The 17,542-nt window shown below is 42.8% G+C and overlaps 1 protein-coding gene across 2 annotated transcripts in view; it reads left to right on the forward strand.

Moving 5' to 3' along the window:
* cttnbp2 (cortactin binding protein 2) overlaps window positions 1-17,542 on the forward strand; it is a 71,075-nt gene that overhangs the window by 3,071 nt on the left and 50,462 nt on the right. For both annotated transcript variants that reach the window (XR_005051992.1, XM_036979261.1), the window contains exon 2: window positions 1,397-1,504. Coding sequence is in view for 1 of the 2 variants with exons in the window: in XM_036979261.1 (XP_036835156.1) it covers window positions 1,397-1,504 (108 nt within the window). In the remaining variant the exon portion in view is untranslated. The remainder of the gene's footprint in view (window positions 1-1,396; window positions 1,505-17,542) is intronic.

Consider the following 17,542-nt stretch of genomic DNA (forward strand, 5'->3'; position numbering starts at 1 on the left):
CCTGGTTCGCTTACTTGCACTACTAGTTATTTGACATGTATTAGGCTAAAACCTGTCTCATTGTTGGCCTATGATTTACGCAAAAGTTGACGTACCGATATCTCAAGCCCTATGAGTGTCTTGTCATCAAGACATAGTATTTGAATGCCCAGTATTTAGGGACACTGAACTACAACAGTCTGCTAAAAGATCAGACCTGCTGGTTCCATATTCCATATTTTGTCCGTGATTTAAGAGAGGGCTTTGAAGGAGGCTGCTGGGTCAAAGATGAAAAAATTGAGAATACTTGGCAGGGATTGAAACGCATGATAGTACATCACGCACCTATGGCAGGGTGATCGAATGTCGGGAACAGGTACCAATGAATGTGCCTATGCGCAGATCGACTAGAACACTTGTGACTTGAGGCAAGGAGGAAGTCTCTTCCTCCCTCCCAGATTATCTTTGGTTTATGATGTTTTATTGAACAAATAGCCGTGCAAAAAGGAAAGCTCCTCTGGGATATAAATTAAATTGAAAAATGGAATTGAATGTGTTTCTAGAAGAGAGAGGTTTCTCTGCAGATGTTCTTGCCAAGTAACTTTCTCCCATCCAATCTTACCTCAGTGTATCTCTGCCTGTGAGGTTCTCTCATTTTCATTGTACACTTGTGAATGTAGTTCAGTTAAATTCCCGATATCTTCAAAAGCTGAGGATGACTAGACAAGTTCTTCTTATTCAATCAGGACAACGGGTCTTCAGTCTGTCCGTCAGTTTTGCACTGCCGTCTCTGTCGTGGAATGTAGACGAACCAGCCGCCGCTCCGATGTCCTCGCTCCTCACCCTACTAGCTGCCATTCGGATAAACCCAGGAACGACGTACAGTCTGACATTTTTCTTGTTTTAAGGATGTTTTAATTCCCTTTTCTAAGGGCAACAGTCAGAGAGGATGGAAAAGCCTTTTAATCGATTTAAAGCAGCAGTAGAAAGTGGTCCCGTCACTCACAATTACCCTTAACCTCATTCTTTCTCCCTGTCCGTTTGCCCTGCGGGGTCCGTCTGGCAACATCAGCGTTTAATGATGTGGCTAAATGCAATTGGACCTTTTTTAATAGCCTCAAGGTTCGGCCAGACATTTTAGGTTTCGTTAAGGTTCCGAAACTATCTTGAGGAATGAGTTCTGTTTGTCATCGTGCGACTTGCAAACCCAACTGTTTTGCAGTAAGTTGGTGCTCTGAAGTTCTATGCATGTCCTTCTTTGCCCCAGAATGTGGGATTTCCCAAGAATGAATAGAAACATGTCCTATAGAACACGGTGTCAAATTATTTCAGGAGACAAAAACGTGTTTTAGTTATATTAAAATGTTTCCTATGTTGCGAATAATACTTATCTTTCTGTGTGTGTGCGTTTTTGCAGAAATGTGAGTTTAACATGGATAATCTGAGCAAGCCGGAGCTCCTGACCCTGCTCAGCATCATGGAGGGAGAGCTGGAGGCCAGGGACTTGGTCATAGAAGCCCTGAGGGTGAGTCTGGACCACACACACACACCTAAGTTTTCAGTACCCTCGTGAGAAAATGCAATTGGGAATTGAACCGTTGTTACAGATGATGCAAGCTGTAGAAATCTATATGGACTTGCTCAATACATATGCGGTCTGTGATACGTCAGTGTTTACTTGTCAGCGATATGGACGAAGGATGTTATTTGTGTAGGCTTGTTGTTGTAAGGGCCACTTTGACCGAAATCTGGAAGTTCTACAGTAGGGATGAGGTTACTCTATTTGGATTGAGAAGGTTCTACAATACAGATGCGATGGATGGTGTGGTTAAATTGGATGTAGACAAGGTGACACGGTGTCCGTTCCTCTCGGTTGTGTGTCCTGGCATTGAGGTGACTATCCGTCCTCCTCAGGGGGCTAAGTGGCAAGTTATTTCTGTGAGAAGAACCTTTCGGGACACTCTCTCCTTCTCTACCCCCCCCCCCCACCCCCCCCCTCTCTCTCTCTCTCTCTGCTGTATTTAGGTCAGAATCACACCGCTGAATTTTGCTCGCTGCTCCACTTCGAGCTGTCCTGTCCTCTTAAACTTTTTAATAGGTTTCTTAATGTTGAGTAGTTCTGGGAGCAGGGCTGGAGATGGGATTGAGGCCAATCTCTTTTCTTAGCCTCTGGAAAGTGATATTTGAAATCAGCACGTTGTTCTCTACTGGCGAGAAATGGGGTTTGTACTGTATATTGCGGTTTGTACTGTATATTGCGGTTTGTACTGTATATTGCGGTTTGTACTGTATATTGCGGTTTGTACTGTATATTGCGGTTTGTACTGTATATTGCGGTTTGTACTGTATATTGCGGTTTGTACTGTATATTGCGGTTAGTACTGTATATTGCGGTTAGTACTGTATATTGCGGTTTGTACTGTATATTGCGGTTTGTACTGTATATTGCGGTTAGTACTGTATATTGCGGTTTGTACTGTATATTGCGGTTTGTACTGTATATTGCGGTTTGTACTGTATATTGCGGTTTGTACTGTATATTGCGGTTTGTACTGTATATTGCGGTTTTTCTTTGCTGTAGTGCGTTTTGTTGTTGTCCTTATCGACCTGACTGGCCTTGAACAGTGTTTTCTGACATCATTTTTTTCTTCCTTGCGCCTAGGCACTGGCTGTGCTTAGTTTGGATCTATACAGTGCATTCGGAAAGTATCCAGACCCCTTGACCTTTTGCACATTTTGACATGTTACAGCCTTATTCTCAAATGGATAACAAACAAAAAAAATCCTCATCAATCTACACACAATACCCCATAATGACAGAGATTTTTTTTCAAACTTTTTGCTAATTTATAAAAATGAAAAACAAATACCTTTTATTTACATAAGTATTCAGACCCTTTGCTGTGAGACTTGAAATTCAGCTCAGGTGCATCCTGTTTCCATTGATCATCCTTGAGATGTTTCTACAACTTGATTGGAGTCCACCTGTGTTAATTCAATTGATTGGACATGATTTGGAAAGGCACACACCTGTCTGCATAAGGTCCCATAGTTGACAGCACATGTCGGAGGAATTGCCCGTGGAGCTCTGAGACAGGATTGTGTCGAGGCACAGATCTGGGGAAGGGTACCAAAACGTTTCTGCAGCATTGAAGGTTCCCATGAACACAGTAACCTCCATCAATCTTAAATGGAAGAAGTTTGGAAGCACCAAGACTCTTCCTAGAGCTGACCGCCCGGCCAAGCTGAGCAATTGGGGGAGAAGGGCCTCGGTCGGGGAGGCTCCAGAGTTCCTCTGGGGAGATGGTTGTCCTTCTGGAAGGTTCTCCCAGCTCTACAGCACTCTACCAATCAGGGCTTTATGGTAGAGTGTGTCTTTTACCACTCCACAGTAAAGGACACATGACAACCCGCTTGGAGTTTGCCAAAAGGCACCTAAATGACTCCGACTATGAGAAATAAGATTCTCTGGTCTGATGAAACCAAGATGGACCTATTTGGCCTGAATGCCAACCATCATGTCTGGGGGGAAACCTGGCACCATCCCAACAGTGAAGCATGGTGGTGGCAGCATGCTTGTGGGGATGTTTTTCAGTGGCAGGCACTGGGATGCTAGTCAGGATCGAGGGAAAGATGAACAAAGCAAAGTACAGAGACATCCTTGATGAAAACCTGCTCCAGGGCGCTCAGTACCTCGGACTGGGGCAAAGGTTCACCTTCCAACAGGACAATGACCCTATGCACCTAGCCAAGACAACTCAGGAGTGGCTTCAGGACAAGTCTCTGAATGTTCGAGTCCGGGCCACTAAAGGACATCTATGGAGAGACCTGAAAACATCTCTGCAGTGACTAGAGGTCGACCGATTAATCGGAATGGCCGATTTCAAGTTTTCATAACAACCGATTTTAAAAAAAAATAAATAATAATAATAAAAATATATATTTTTTTAAAATCCCTTTTATTTAACTTTGCAAGTCAGTTAAGAACACATTCTTATTTTCAATGACGGCATAGGAACGGTGGGTTAACTGCCTTGTTCAGGGGCAGAACAACAGATTTTCACCTTGTCAGCTCGGGGGATCCAAACTTGCAACCTTACAGTTAACTAGCCCAACGCTTTAACAACCTGCCTCTCATTGCACTCCATGAGGAGCCTGCCTGTTACGCGAATGCAGTAGAAGCCAAGGTAAGTTGTTAGCTAGCATTAAACTTATCTTATAAAAAACAATCAACCAATCATAATCACTAGTTATAACTAACTACACATGGTTGATGATATTACTCGTTTATCTAGCGTGTTGCATATAATTGATGCAATGCTGGGGGATGATTTAACAAAAGCGCATTTGCGAAAAAAGCACAATCGTTGGACGACTGTACCTAACCATAAACACCAATGCCTTTCTTAAAATCAATACACAGAAGTATATATTTTTAAACCTGCATATTTAGCTAAAATAAATCCAGGTTAGCAGGCAATATTAACCAGGTGAAATTGTGTCACTTCTTTTGCGTTCATTGCACGCAGAATCAGGGTATATGCAACAGTTTGGGCAGCCTGGCTCGTTGCAAACTAATTTGCCAGAATTGTACGTAATTATGAGAACATTGAAGGTTGTGCAATGTAACAAGAATATTTAGACTTAGGGATGCCACCCGTTAGATAAAATACCGAACGGTTCCGTATTTCACTGAAATAATAAACGTTTTGTATTCGAAATGATAGTTTCCGGATTCTACCATATTAATGACCAAAGGCTTGTATTTCTGTGTGTTATGTTATAATTAAGTCTATGATTTGATAGAGCAGTCTGACTGAGCGATGGTAGGCAGCAGCAGGCTCGTAAGCATTCATTCAAACAGCACTTTCGTGCGTTTTGCCAGCAGCTCTTCGCAAGCACAGCGCTGTTTATGACTTCAAGCCTATCGGCCTAATGGCTGGTTTAACCGATGTGAAATGGCTAGCTAGTTAGCTGGGTGTGCGCTAATAATGTTTCAACTGAGACTTGGAGTAGTTATTTCACTTGCTCTGCAAGGGCCGCGGCTTTTGTGGAGCGATGGATAACCCTGCTTCGAGTGTGGCTGTTGTCGATGTGTTCCTGGTTTGAGCCCAGTTGGGGCGAGGAGAGGGACGGAAGCTATATTGTTACACTGGCAATACTATAGTGCCTATAAGAACATCCAATAGTCAAAGGTATATGAAATACAAATGGTATAGAGAGAGAGTCCTATAAATACTATATTAACTACAACCTAAAACCTCTTACCTTGGAATATTGAAGTCTCATGTTAAAAGGAACCACCAACTTTCATATGTTCTCATGTTCTGAGCAAGGAACTTAAACGTTAGCCTTTTTACATGGCACATATTGCACTTTTACTTCTCCAACACCTTTGTTTTTGCATTATTTAAACCAAATTGAACATGTTTCATTATTTATTTGAGGCAAAATTGATTTTTATTCATGTATTATATTAAGTTAAAATAAGTGTTCATTCAGTATTGTTGTAATTGTCATTATTACAAATAAAATGTAAAAAAATCGTCAGATTAATCAGTATCGGCTTTTTTGGTCCTCCAATAATCGGTATCGGTATCGTCGTTGAAAAATCATCATCGGTTGACCTCTAGCAGCGATGCTCACCATCCAACATGACAGAACTAGAGAGGATCTGCAGAGAAGAATGGGAGTAGATCCCCAAATACAGGTGGACACCAAGCTTGTAGCGTCATACCCAAGAAGACTCAAGGCTGTAGTCACTGCCAAAGGTGCTTCAACAAAGTACTGAGTAAAGGTGCTGAATACTATTTTTTTTAAAATGTCATATTTCAGTGTTTTATTTTTTTTATGCATTTATAAAAAGTTTGCTTTGTTTTTTTATGATGCATTGTGTAGAATTTGGCTGTAAAGTAACAAAATTTGGAAAAAGTCAAGGTCTGAATACTTTCCAAATGTACACCCATCTCTCATTCCCTCTTTCTCTCTGTTTTTCTCTTTCTCATTCTTTCTGTCTGGCATTCATGCTGGCTTTTAGTGTTCTTCCCGGCTCCCTCCCTGTGGATATCGTATCTCTGCAAAAAATAAATAATGCCCTCTTGACTGTCGTGATGACTGTCCCAAACACAAAGACCCTACTTGTTCTCCCTGAGATAAGCCTGCTCAAAGAGGGAGGAGAGCGATGGCTAGATGGATAGAGAGGGGGGGCCTATACCCTGAGAGAAAGAAAGTGTTTCCCGTTTTGTTTGTCTGTTTCACTTGCTTTGGCGCTGTAAGCATATGTTTCCTATGCCAATAATGCCCATTGAAGTGAGAGGAAAATAAATGGGAAGGGAACTAAAAAGAGTTGAGGACAGAGATAAGGGGCCCACATCTTGATGTCTTGAGAGGGGTGGAGAGGCTGACATCCTCTGTGAAAGTGGGATGGACGGTGTGCCAGAGAAGATTTGGCTGACAAAATCCTCTCAAATCGCCAGAACGAATGGAGCCGTAAATAAAAAAAGTGTCATCTGGAGACCAGCTGGCTAGAGCCATTGATATCACACAGTTAGACAAGTCCTCTTATTTTAAACCAACCACTAGTGCTGTGCCATTTAACCAAGATTTTGTTTTGTTGTAAACAACTAATTGACCGACGTCTGTTTTAATTATTTGAATTACGTGGTATCGGTGTTTTTGTGTTTGCGGTGTTTGGGTGTTAAGAGGCTTTTGTGGCGACGACTAATTAGCATGTGGCTAAAACTGGCTGAGCCCCGCGAATCAGTTTCATTTTAGAGAATAGAAGGGCCGTAAACAGATTAGCCAAACGAGCGCAGTCACATGATTAGTGCAGCAGTACAGCAGAGCACTCTCATTCTTATGGTGGCTGAGCGTGTCTGTCAATGATCAACTGTCAACAACCAGGGTTTAGTAGCAGTTGGTCCGGGCAACCACTTAACCTAAGACTGGGTAATAAAACACAGTTTGTTAAAGGTGCAGAAATCTCTCCATCATTTCCTGGTGACTAAAATTCAAATACTTTTGTCTAATTTCACTTTGCGACAAAACAAGAGGTCATTGTGTGGAGAATCATTGTAACATCTAAGCCACTGTGAAATCTATTTTTATTTTCAGCTGTTATACAAAACCGAAAGTATAAGGCACTGGAAGCATAAAAACTGTGCATATAGAGCAGCTCTACCTACCACTTATTAGACGCTTTCAATGAGAATGGCAGATCTATAACTCACATTTCTATGTTTTGGTCAGGCATCCAAAATGTGACATTGCAGCTTTACAGTGGAAGCTCTTTTTTTGGAGTGCCAAAATCTCCCATAAGAATGTTTGTTCATAATTCATGTAAAAAATAAAAAAAAAATATATATATATATATATATATATATATAAAGCTAAATGGTGGATCCCCTGATTTGACCTATGCAGTTGTTAGATCGGGGATTATTTTATGTAAGGAAGGAAGCATTTTATAGGCAAAGTATTCCAAAAGGGCACAGGTCCAGCAGACCAGGCATATATTAATTCCACCCACTACTGACTTGGGTTCATTCTCTCGCATGCTCCCAACAACAGAGCTGCGTGTGATCTCTTGTATGAGTAAAATGCTATGATACCCTTATCCTTGAGGCATTATGTAGCCAATGTTTATGCATAGCAGGATGCCCCAAGCAAGTTTTATTTATTAAAAAAAAATATATATATATATATATTTAAGCTTTGAGACGTGGATTGTGTGGGGGTGGTGATGATGGTGGTCGCTATTCAAGCAGGGTTGAAACATGACCCCTGGACCCCAAAAATCTCCATGACTCTATCGCCATGCGGGGGGGGGGGGGGGGGGGGGGGGTCTGGTTGCTATGCGGACATCAGAGCCATGTGGTTGGTTGGATGCTAATTTGCTAGTGTGGCGGAGAGAAGAGGGTTAAACTGAGACTTAACACCAGCCAAGGTAGACCAGCCTCTGTAGCCATCCAGTTATCTAGTTATCTATATATACATACACCCGTCACTGCCTCTCCGGTGGATTTATGTCTTACATTTTTATCTCATACAGGTTTCTGTTTCCAAAACTAGAATCTGTAGACTTTACCCTTCGCCAAAGTAATTGTTTCATTTTTAAAATTTTAAATGTGGTCTTTAAAATGTATTTTGACACTGATAGGGGTGGGGGGGATTTGAAGCCCTGTCAGACTGAGACAGGTTAGTCTCTGGAGAGAATGGAGTCTGACTGTGTGGTTGACCAAGTGTCTGTCTTGAAGAGGGTCAGTGCACACTGGAGTCGTGTGTTTTACAGGGTCAGCCATAGTAGTACCTTTCGGTTACTGGCCCAACACTATGCTACCACTAGTCTACCTGCCGCCTTATAACACATGGGGATTGGAGAAGAGAGAGGTTTAGGAGGTAGGTCTTAGGAAGCTGCTCTCACTCTCTCTCTCTCTCTGGTGATTGGTGGGCTACAGGGTGAACTGTCTCCTGGATGATTGGATGACGCAGCACAGGCCTGTTTGATGTGCGTCAGGCTTCACTCTAATGTTGCGCGAATGTGTTCACACAGGGTCGTTCCACCTTGATTGCCAAATGAAATAGGAGAAGGACACCAAAATAGCCCCCCTCTCTTTCTCAATCTCACTTTGCTGTGTGTCTATGTGTGTGTCCTTCTTTTGGCTGTGTGTGTGTGTCAAGGTTACCGTTGGCCGATAATTGCTGTTTTTTGTATAAAAAAAGAAAAGCATTTCCCTCCCCCCATTCCCTGTCATGCTTATCGGTCTCAAGGTTCATTTACATAATTTGGTGGAATTATATTGACCCATGTGTGTTTTCATTAGTCATCATGTATCTTATCAAATACACACAGCATACAGAGCCTATTTTGAGCGGAATATCACCTTCGCTCTAGATCCTCATCTCGTTGCTGTTTGAGTGAAACCTGCTTTTAGAAGCCCAGTCATTGCGCAGCAATTCTAAATGCAATCGCATGTTAACTGTTTTTGCTGGCCGCTAGGTTTGCAAAGGGTCGGAAACTTTCCGGTAAATTTCTATGGGAAGTTAAGCCCCGGGAATTTTGCTTAAATTCGTCAAAAAAGTTAGCTTATAACAGTGCACCATTTTTGGGGGGATACACAAGGCAATTCTAGGTCTTGTGGCATATTTTGGTTAAACTATCCCCAACCCTCTGCATGCACAGTGCATTCTTCCATCACATGTAAGGCTGATTCTCAAGATCTTGCACACTAATGAGATGCTATTGAGCCCACACTGCTACACTGTCTGAGCCAAGGACTACATGCTTTCTGGAAAGAATGCAACAAAGATGCAGAATCATCTGGCCAAGTGCATGAAGTTCCCTCAGGAGAGATTTCTGAGTGTTCTTTGCCCAGCATACACCCCTCCAACCAGACATGCTTTATCTACTCATTTGCTGGATGCAGAGTTCAACAGAGTTCAAGTGAAGGTCAAGTAAATCATAGAGAAAGCTAACTGTATTGCAATCATCTCTGATTGGTGGTCGAATGTCGTGGGCAAGGAATAATTAGCTACATCACCTCCACCCCTCAACCAGTATTCTATAAGAACAAAGACACAAGGGACAACAGACACACCGGGCTCTACATTGCAGATGAGCTGAAGGCAGTCATCAATGACCTTGGACCACAGAAGGTATTTGCACTGGTGACAGACAATGCTGCGAACATGAAGGATGCTTGGTCTAAAGTCAAGGAGTCCTACCCTCACATCACACCCATTGGCTGTGCTGCTCATGCATTGAATCTGCTCCTCAAGGACATCATGGCACTGAAAACAATGGATACACTCTACATGAGATTCAAGGAAATGGTTAGGTGGGTCATATAGCAGCAATCTACCTCACCAAGCAAAGTGAGAAGAATAAGAGCACCATATTGAAGCTGCCCAGCAACACCAGTTGGGGTGGTATTGTCATGATTGACAGTCTGCTGGAAGTGAATGAGTCTCTGCAAGAAATGGCCATATCACAGTCTGCCGATATGGACAGCCCCATCAAGAGGATCCTCCTGGATGATGTATTTTGGGAAAGAGTGGTAAGCAGCCTGAAACCCCTGAAACATATAGCAGTAGCCATTGCACGGATTGAGAGAGACAATGCCATCCTGTCTGATGTTCAGTCTCTGCTTGCAGATGTAAGAGAAATTCGTACTGCCCTGCCCACTTCACTGTTGCTCCAAGCAGAGGAAACAGCAGTTCTGAAATGCATCAAAGAGCGTGAAGACTTCTGCCTGAAGCCCATACACGCCGCAGCGTACATGTTGGACCCCAAGTATGCTGGCAAGAGCATCCTGTCTGGTGCAGAGATCAACGAGGCCTATGGTGTCATCACTACCGTGTCTTGCCACCTTGGCCTGGATGAGGGCAAGGTTCTTGGCAGTCTGGCGAAGTACACTTCCAAGCAAGGGCTTTGGGATGGAGATGCAATATGGCAGTCGTGCCAACATATCTCATCAGCCACCTGGTGGAAGGGACTTTGTGGATCTGAGGCTCTTTCCCCTGTTGCCTCCATCCTACAAATCCTATCAACATCAGCCACCTGAGAGTGCAACTGGTCCTTGTTTGGGAACACACACACCAAAGCTGACCAATACAAGGGTTGAAAAATTGGTGGCCATCCGGGCAAATTTGATGCTTTTTGAGCCTGACAAAGAGCCATCCTCAACAAGGTTGGAAAGTGACAGTGAAGATGAGGCCTCAGTCGGATGTTCAAGAGGTGGACATTGAGGAGGTCCAGGGAGAAGACATGGAAGCCTGAGAGGAAGACAACCAAAGCTTTAGTTTCTAGATTATCATTTTATGTATGTTGAAAACATTTTTGGGAGATGCGATGCGTCATTGGAGATCATTCAGTATTCCCTTTTGTTGTTCTGTGAAATCATCCCACGTGAAGAGTCAAAGAATTTAATTAAAATTTGATTCGTATACTAAATTTGTTTTTTAAAAATTGATATTGGAAGCATTTAATCATTTGCAATTATATCTACTTATGATAAGCGTGCCTCCTATTCGCCATTCAAGTGCGTAGGCAGTGGTAGGCAGGCTATCAGCATGGCACACAGCACGTTGCAATGTGAGCTGGAGGCAGTAGGCCACGCATTATGAAAACATACACATATTTGTTTGAAACCTGGAAGTTTTACTTCATATTATAAGGCATGTCTTGCCTTCCTTCAAATTATAGGAAAAATCCATCCGTAGAAACGTGGAGGCAAATATTTTATAAAGACTTCATCATTTGCATTTCTCTCCTGTGTTATTGGTTTTCATATAGGCATATTGTCATACCTTCATACCGACCTTGTGCCATACCGGGATATTCGGTAATACCAGCACTGAACACAATGCTAACAAGTACATGTAATCCCATAGAGGGTGCTAATTAAACGCTAACGTGCATTGCAAATGGTTTGAGGGAGCGTGCAATTGGAATGTTGACTGCAGGAATGTCCACCAGAGCTGTTGCCAGAGAATTTTCTGTAAATCTTTCTACCGTAAGCCACCTCCAACATCGTTTTAGAGAATTTGGCAGTACGTCCAACCGTCCTCACAACCGCAGACAACGTGTATAGCGTTGTGTGGGCGAGCAGTTTGCTGATGTCAACGTTGTGAACAGAGTGCCGCATGGTGGGGGTATGGGCAAGCATAAGCTACAGAAAACAAACACAATTGCGTTTTATTCATGTCAATTTGAACGCACAGAGATACTGTGACCAGATCCCGAGGCCTATTGTCGTGCCATAAATCCGCCGCCATTTCATGTTTCAGCATGATGATGCACGGCCCCATGCCGCAAGGATCTGTACACAATTTCTGGAAGCTGAAAATGTCCCAGCTCTACCATGGCCTGCATACTCTCCAGACATGTCCCCCATTTGAGCATGTTTGGGATGCTCTGGATCGATATGTACGACAGTGTTTCTGTTCCCTCCAATATTCAGTAAATTCTCACCGCCATTGACGAGGACTGGGACCACATTCCACAGGCCACAATCAACAGCCTGATCAACTATTTGCGAACAAGAGGTAAATGTTGTAAACAAGCACCATGTGACTGGGGACTACGGTAAGCTTCGTAATAATGTGATGGGTGAAATGAATTGCACAAGTTGACTGCAGGTATTTACTTAAGTAGCTACAAATATTTTAATTCATAAAAAAAACATCAGGAATAGTTTCAACGGTGTTGGAAAACCATCCCATGGCTTTTTCCAAATACCCTGGTATGTATACTGCCCCCAAGCCTATTTTCATATCAACTTTCTTTCATTGTCCAGAAGCCAAAGGCACAATCCTAGTCATATTAGTAACCCATCCGAGTTGTTGCATCTTTAGATTATCCCTCTTCCTTTTGTTTTTAACAGAGATTTTTTTATCTCTGTCACATATGGGACCGCACACATCAGGAGCGCTGTTTTAGAATGGCGTTTTCCTGCAAATGGCATTTTGGCAATTGTTTGAAAATGTCATTTGTATTGGCAGCTTCATCACAGAAGTGATCTAGGTATTATTCCTGTCATTCTGAGCACCGTTGGTGGACCACCTAATGGGTTTACGCGCCCAATGCATATGGGTCCGGTAAATTTCTCAACTGGCCGGTAATTTAACATCTTGTCCAGCGCCACGTTTTCCTAATGGAAACCCTGGTGTGTTTGTGTGTGTATGCTCTTTTTCTTGACTGTGTGTGTTGCCTTTTTGTAGGAGTGGTTTTTAGCATTTTCCACATACTTTTAGTGTTTAAGCATCATCCAGACAATTGTTTTGGTCAGTTCCATACCTGAGATTTCTTTGGCTTGCATAGTTGCTTGCATGAGGTCATATAGTGGTAGTGGCCAGACGCTCACAAAAATAATTAAATAATCTGCAACCATCCACAATTGTGCTTTTGAAGAAAATGGAAAAGCTGCTTCAGCCGAAGTATGTTGGCAGTAATCGGAATGGGCGATTTTTAATTAGGCCCAATTTCAAGTTTTCATAACAATCGGTAAAAACTTCTTCTTTTTTTTACCTTTATTTAACTAGGCAAGTCCTTTAAGAAGATTAAGAACAAATTCTTATTTACAATGACGGCCTAGGAACGGTGGGTTAACTGCCTTGTTCAGGGGCAGAATGACAGATTTTTACCTTGTCAGCTTGGGGATTCAATCTTGCAACCTTACAGTTAACTAGTCCAACACACACCTGATTACATTGCACTCCACGAGGAGCCTGCCTGTTACGCGAATGCAGTAAGTTTCTAGCTAGCATTAAACTTATATTATAAAAAACAATCATAGTCACTAGTTAACTACACATGGGTGATGATATTACTAGTTTATCTAGCGTGTCCTGCTTTGCACATAATCGATGCGGTGCGTATTCGCGAAAATGTGTACCTAACCATAAACATCAATGTCTTTCTTAAAATCAATACACAGAAGTATATATTTTTAAACCTGCATATTTAGCTAAAAGAAATCCAGGTTAGCAGGCAATATTAGCCAGATGAAATTGTCACTTCTCTTGCGTTCATTGCACGCAGAGTCAGTGTATATACAACAGTTTGGGCCGCCTAATTTGCCAGAATTTTACATAATTATGACATAACATTGAAGGTTGTGCAATGTAACAGGAATATTTAGACTTATGGATGCCACCCGTTCACTGAAAGAATAAACGTCTTGTTTTCGAGATGATAGTTTCCGGATTCGACCATATTAATGACCTAAGGCTCGTATATCTGTGTGTTATGTTATAATTAAGTCTATGATTTGATAGAGCAGTCTGACTGAGCGGTGGTAGGCACCAGCAGGCTTGTAAGCATTCATTCAATCAGCACTTTTGTACGTTTTGCCAGCAGCTCTTTGCTGTGCTTCAAGCATTGCGCTGTTTATGACTTCAAGCCTATCAACTCCCGAGATTAGGCTGGTGTAACTGATGTGAAATGGCTAGCTAGTTAGCATGGTGCACGCTAATAGCGTTTGAAACATCACTCGCTCTGAGGCTTAGAGTGGTTGTTCCTCTTGCTCTGCATGGGTAACGCTGCTTCGATGGTGGCTGTTGTCGTTGTGTTCCTGGTTCGAGCCCAGGTAGGAGCGAGGAGAGGGACGGAAGCTATACTGTTCCACTGGCAATACTAAAGTGCCTATAAGAACATCCAATAGTCAAAGGTTAATGAAATACAAATGGTATAGAGCGAAATAGTCCTGTAATTCCTATAATAACTACAACCTAAAACTCCGTACCTGGGAATATTGAAGACTCATGTTAAAAGGAACCACCAGCTTTCATATGTTCTCATATTCTGAGCGAGGAACTTAAATGTTAACTTTCTTACATGGCACATATTGCACTTTTACTTTCTTCTCCAACACTTCGTTTTTGCATTATTTAAACCAAATTGAACATGTTTCATTATTTATTTGAGGCTAAATTGATTTTATTGATGTATTATATTAAGTTAAAATAAGTGTTCATTCAGTATTGTTGTAATTGTCATTATTACAAATAAAAATTTAAAAAGTCAGATTTAATCTGTATCGGCTTTTTTGGTCCTCCAATAATTGACCTCTAGTTGGCAGTGTTGTTCTGCTCTCCAGAGCAACAAGTCTTGTGCTCAGGAGTAGGCGTGTCCATCTCTCGCTTGTCAACAGCACATGGATACAAGTACAGGAATACGGATAAGGAATACAAGCAGCATTTCACTAGCTAGGACTAACATACGGATAGCCTAGATGTCACTAGCTAGGACAGGGATTAGCATACGGATAGCCTAGAGGTCACTAGCTAGGACAGGGATTAGCATACGGATAGCCTAGATGACTAGAAGAAGCTATATAGGTTGTTGGATTGCTGAAGCATGTTCTGGGACGGTGTGTCACAGCCTCATCGGACTAAGCTTGTTGTTATTGCAGGCAATCTCAACACTGCGTTACAGGGAAGACATCCTCCTCCCTCATGTGGTACCCTTCCTGCAGGCTCATCCTGACATGACCCTCCAGCATGACAATGCCACCAGCCATACTGCTCGTTCTGTGCGTGATTTCCATGGCCATGGCCAGCGAAGAGCCCGGATCTCAATCCCCCGGCAGCACGTCTGGGACCTGTTGGATCGGAGGGTGAGGGCTTGGGCCATTCCCCCCCCAGGAATGTCCGGGAACTTGCAGGTGCCTTGGTGGAAGAGTGGGGTAACATCTCACAGCAATAACTGGCAAATCTGGTGCAGTCCATGAGGAGGAGATGAACTGCAGTACTTAATGCTGCTGATGGCCACACCAGATACTGACTGTTACTTTTGATTTTGACCCCCCCCCCCCCCTTTGTTTAGGGACACATTTTTCCTTTTCTGTTAGTCACATGTCTGTGGAACTTGTCAGTTGTTGAATCTTATGTTCATACAAATATTTACACATGTTAAGTTTGCTGAAAATAAACGCAGTTGACAGTGAGAGGACGTTTCTTTTTTCTTTTTCTTGCTGAGTTTATTTACATGGTTCTAGCCATAGACGTGTTGTGTAATACGCTTTGGTGTCATTACGGGTTCAGTCTTTACACGTTCTTGAGAATCAAGTGGTTCAGAGAAGCAGGTGTGTGACCTTTTCCAAGCTTTCTCCCTTGAGTTCCATCGCAATGCGAAACGCGACAAGACTGTATTGACTATGGAACATGGGAAAATATCAATAAGGGATCATTATAGGAAACAGATAACACGTTCAAATTGGTATGCATTCGTTATTGATCATTTCAACGGTTTACTTACTCTATGGGCAGCTGCCCGTTTTGTCCCTCTGGCCATGGAAAAACGGTTTCAATTACTCCTGGGTTGATGAGGGCTGGGAAAACCTGCATGATCTGTCACACAGACTGTTGCGCTGTTAACGGCATCATCAGTGTCTTCGGTAGTTAAGTGTTGGCATTATGAAGTCCCATCGGAACAGCAAACACACTACATTTCGGTTGGTATTGCCTTGCACCCCCCCTTGCACCCCCCCCCCTTGATTTTTCACATTTGCACCACCTGTCTCTGGGAACTGGTCTGCCGGTCTCACCTGTTGCCATTTCCCCCCTGTCTTCTATCTGTCGAAGCTCTTCATCAGTATATTCTGGCTCATATATAAATATGGTTCTCAATATGCTCATGATAGTGGAAATATCCAAGTGCTCACAAAGACATGAGATGGCTGTAGAGTTTCTTGTGAGGATGTTTTGAAGCTTTTTTTTTTTTGTCTGCCCACTACCACTATAAGGCTTATGCAAGCAACTAAGCCAGCCAAAGAAATCTCAGGAATGGAACTCTGACTAAAACCACTGTCGAGATGATGCTTCAACACTTTAAAAAAAATAAGTGGAAAATGAAGTCTAACATGCAAAAAAGAACCGAAATATCCCTTTAAGAATGTTTTTTCCATTTGTCACATCCCCAGTATTGTCACATCCCCAGTATTGTCACATCCCCAGTATTGTCACATCCCCAGTATTGTATGTTCCGCAGAGTTCTATGTTATGTGTGCACGTTGCCTGAGTGTTGAGTGGAATGGACCCTCGTTAGCAGTAGAAGGAAATTAACCACCCCACACACACACACTGTTAATTCACCGTGGGTGTTTTGCGGCGGGGTTTGTTGCTCGTGACAGAAGGAGAGGAGCAGCTGCGAGCAGTTGTTACATCACCAAGCAAGGACTGCTATCGCCGTCACCATGGATAAGAGGCCTGATGACCAGGGGAGAGCGAGTCCGACAGAGAGAGAGAGAGAGAGAGAGAGAGAGGAGAGTGACTAAGTGAGACCGAGAGTCAGAAAACCCAAGAGAGATGTTAGAGAGACAGACTGTAGCTCTACTCCAAATCTCTCTCTATCTGTACTATCTGTATTTCTTTACCTCAGCCCTTACCTATCTCACTAGCAAAACGCCCCCCCCCCCCCCGCCTCCCTGTCATCTTGGCTGGGAACAGATATTATCATGACAGTTAGGTGCCGATACGTAATGTATTGCTGTTCTTTACCGCGACGTTGTTGTAATTTGATGGTCCAAACCCAGGTAACATGCACACCTTTGGCCGACCTATCAAGTTGCATGGGGAATGTGTAGTTTGGAGAGAGATTGCACATTGGGAACATGTCAGTCGAGACATCCAGAATAGAATAGACTTCAGCATGTTGATGTCTGGTCGTCGTATAAACGCTGTAAAACTGCAGAGTTTAGAATGTGGGCATTCTACATACATCTGCACGACGTCTCGCCAACGAGTAAACGCTGTCTAAACGTCTTTCTTCCCAATGTATCCTGTATACATCATGCCTACGTTGGGCAGACGTGTGTGTGTTATCTGGGAACATATTGCTCACTATATGTCTGTTGCAGAGAGCGCATGAGAAACTGATCAGTCATGGAAATGAAAGTGCTGAAAACACGTTGGCTCACTATTTAAAAAGGGGAACGAGCTACAGGATGGAGAATACCAGAGTTTTGGAGCAGGTACAGACGACTAGCGCAGAAATAACGCTACCTAGCAACAACAACAACAAAAAGATTCACACCCCAATACTTTTTTTTTCTCTCTCACATTT

Source organism: Oncorhynchus mykiss, chromosome 1 (assembly GCF_013265735.2).
Source record: "Oncorhynchus mykiss isolate Arlee chromosome 1, USDA_OmykA_1.1, whole genome shotgun sequence".
Classification (NCBI taxonomy): domain Eukaryota; kingdom Metazoa; phylum Chordata; class Actinopteri; order Salmoniformes; family Salmonidae; genus Oncorhynchus; species Oncorhynchus mykiss.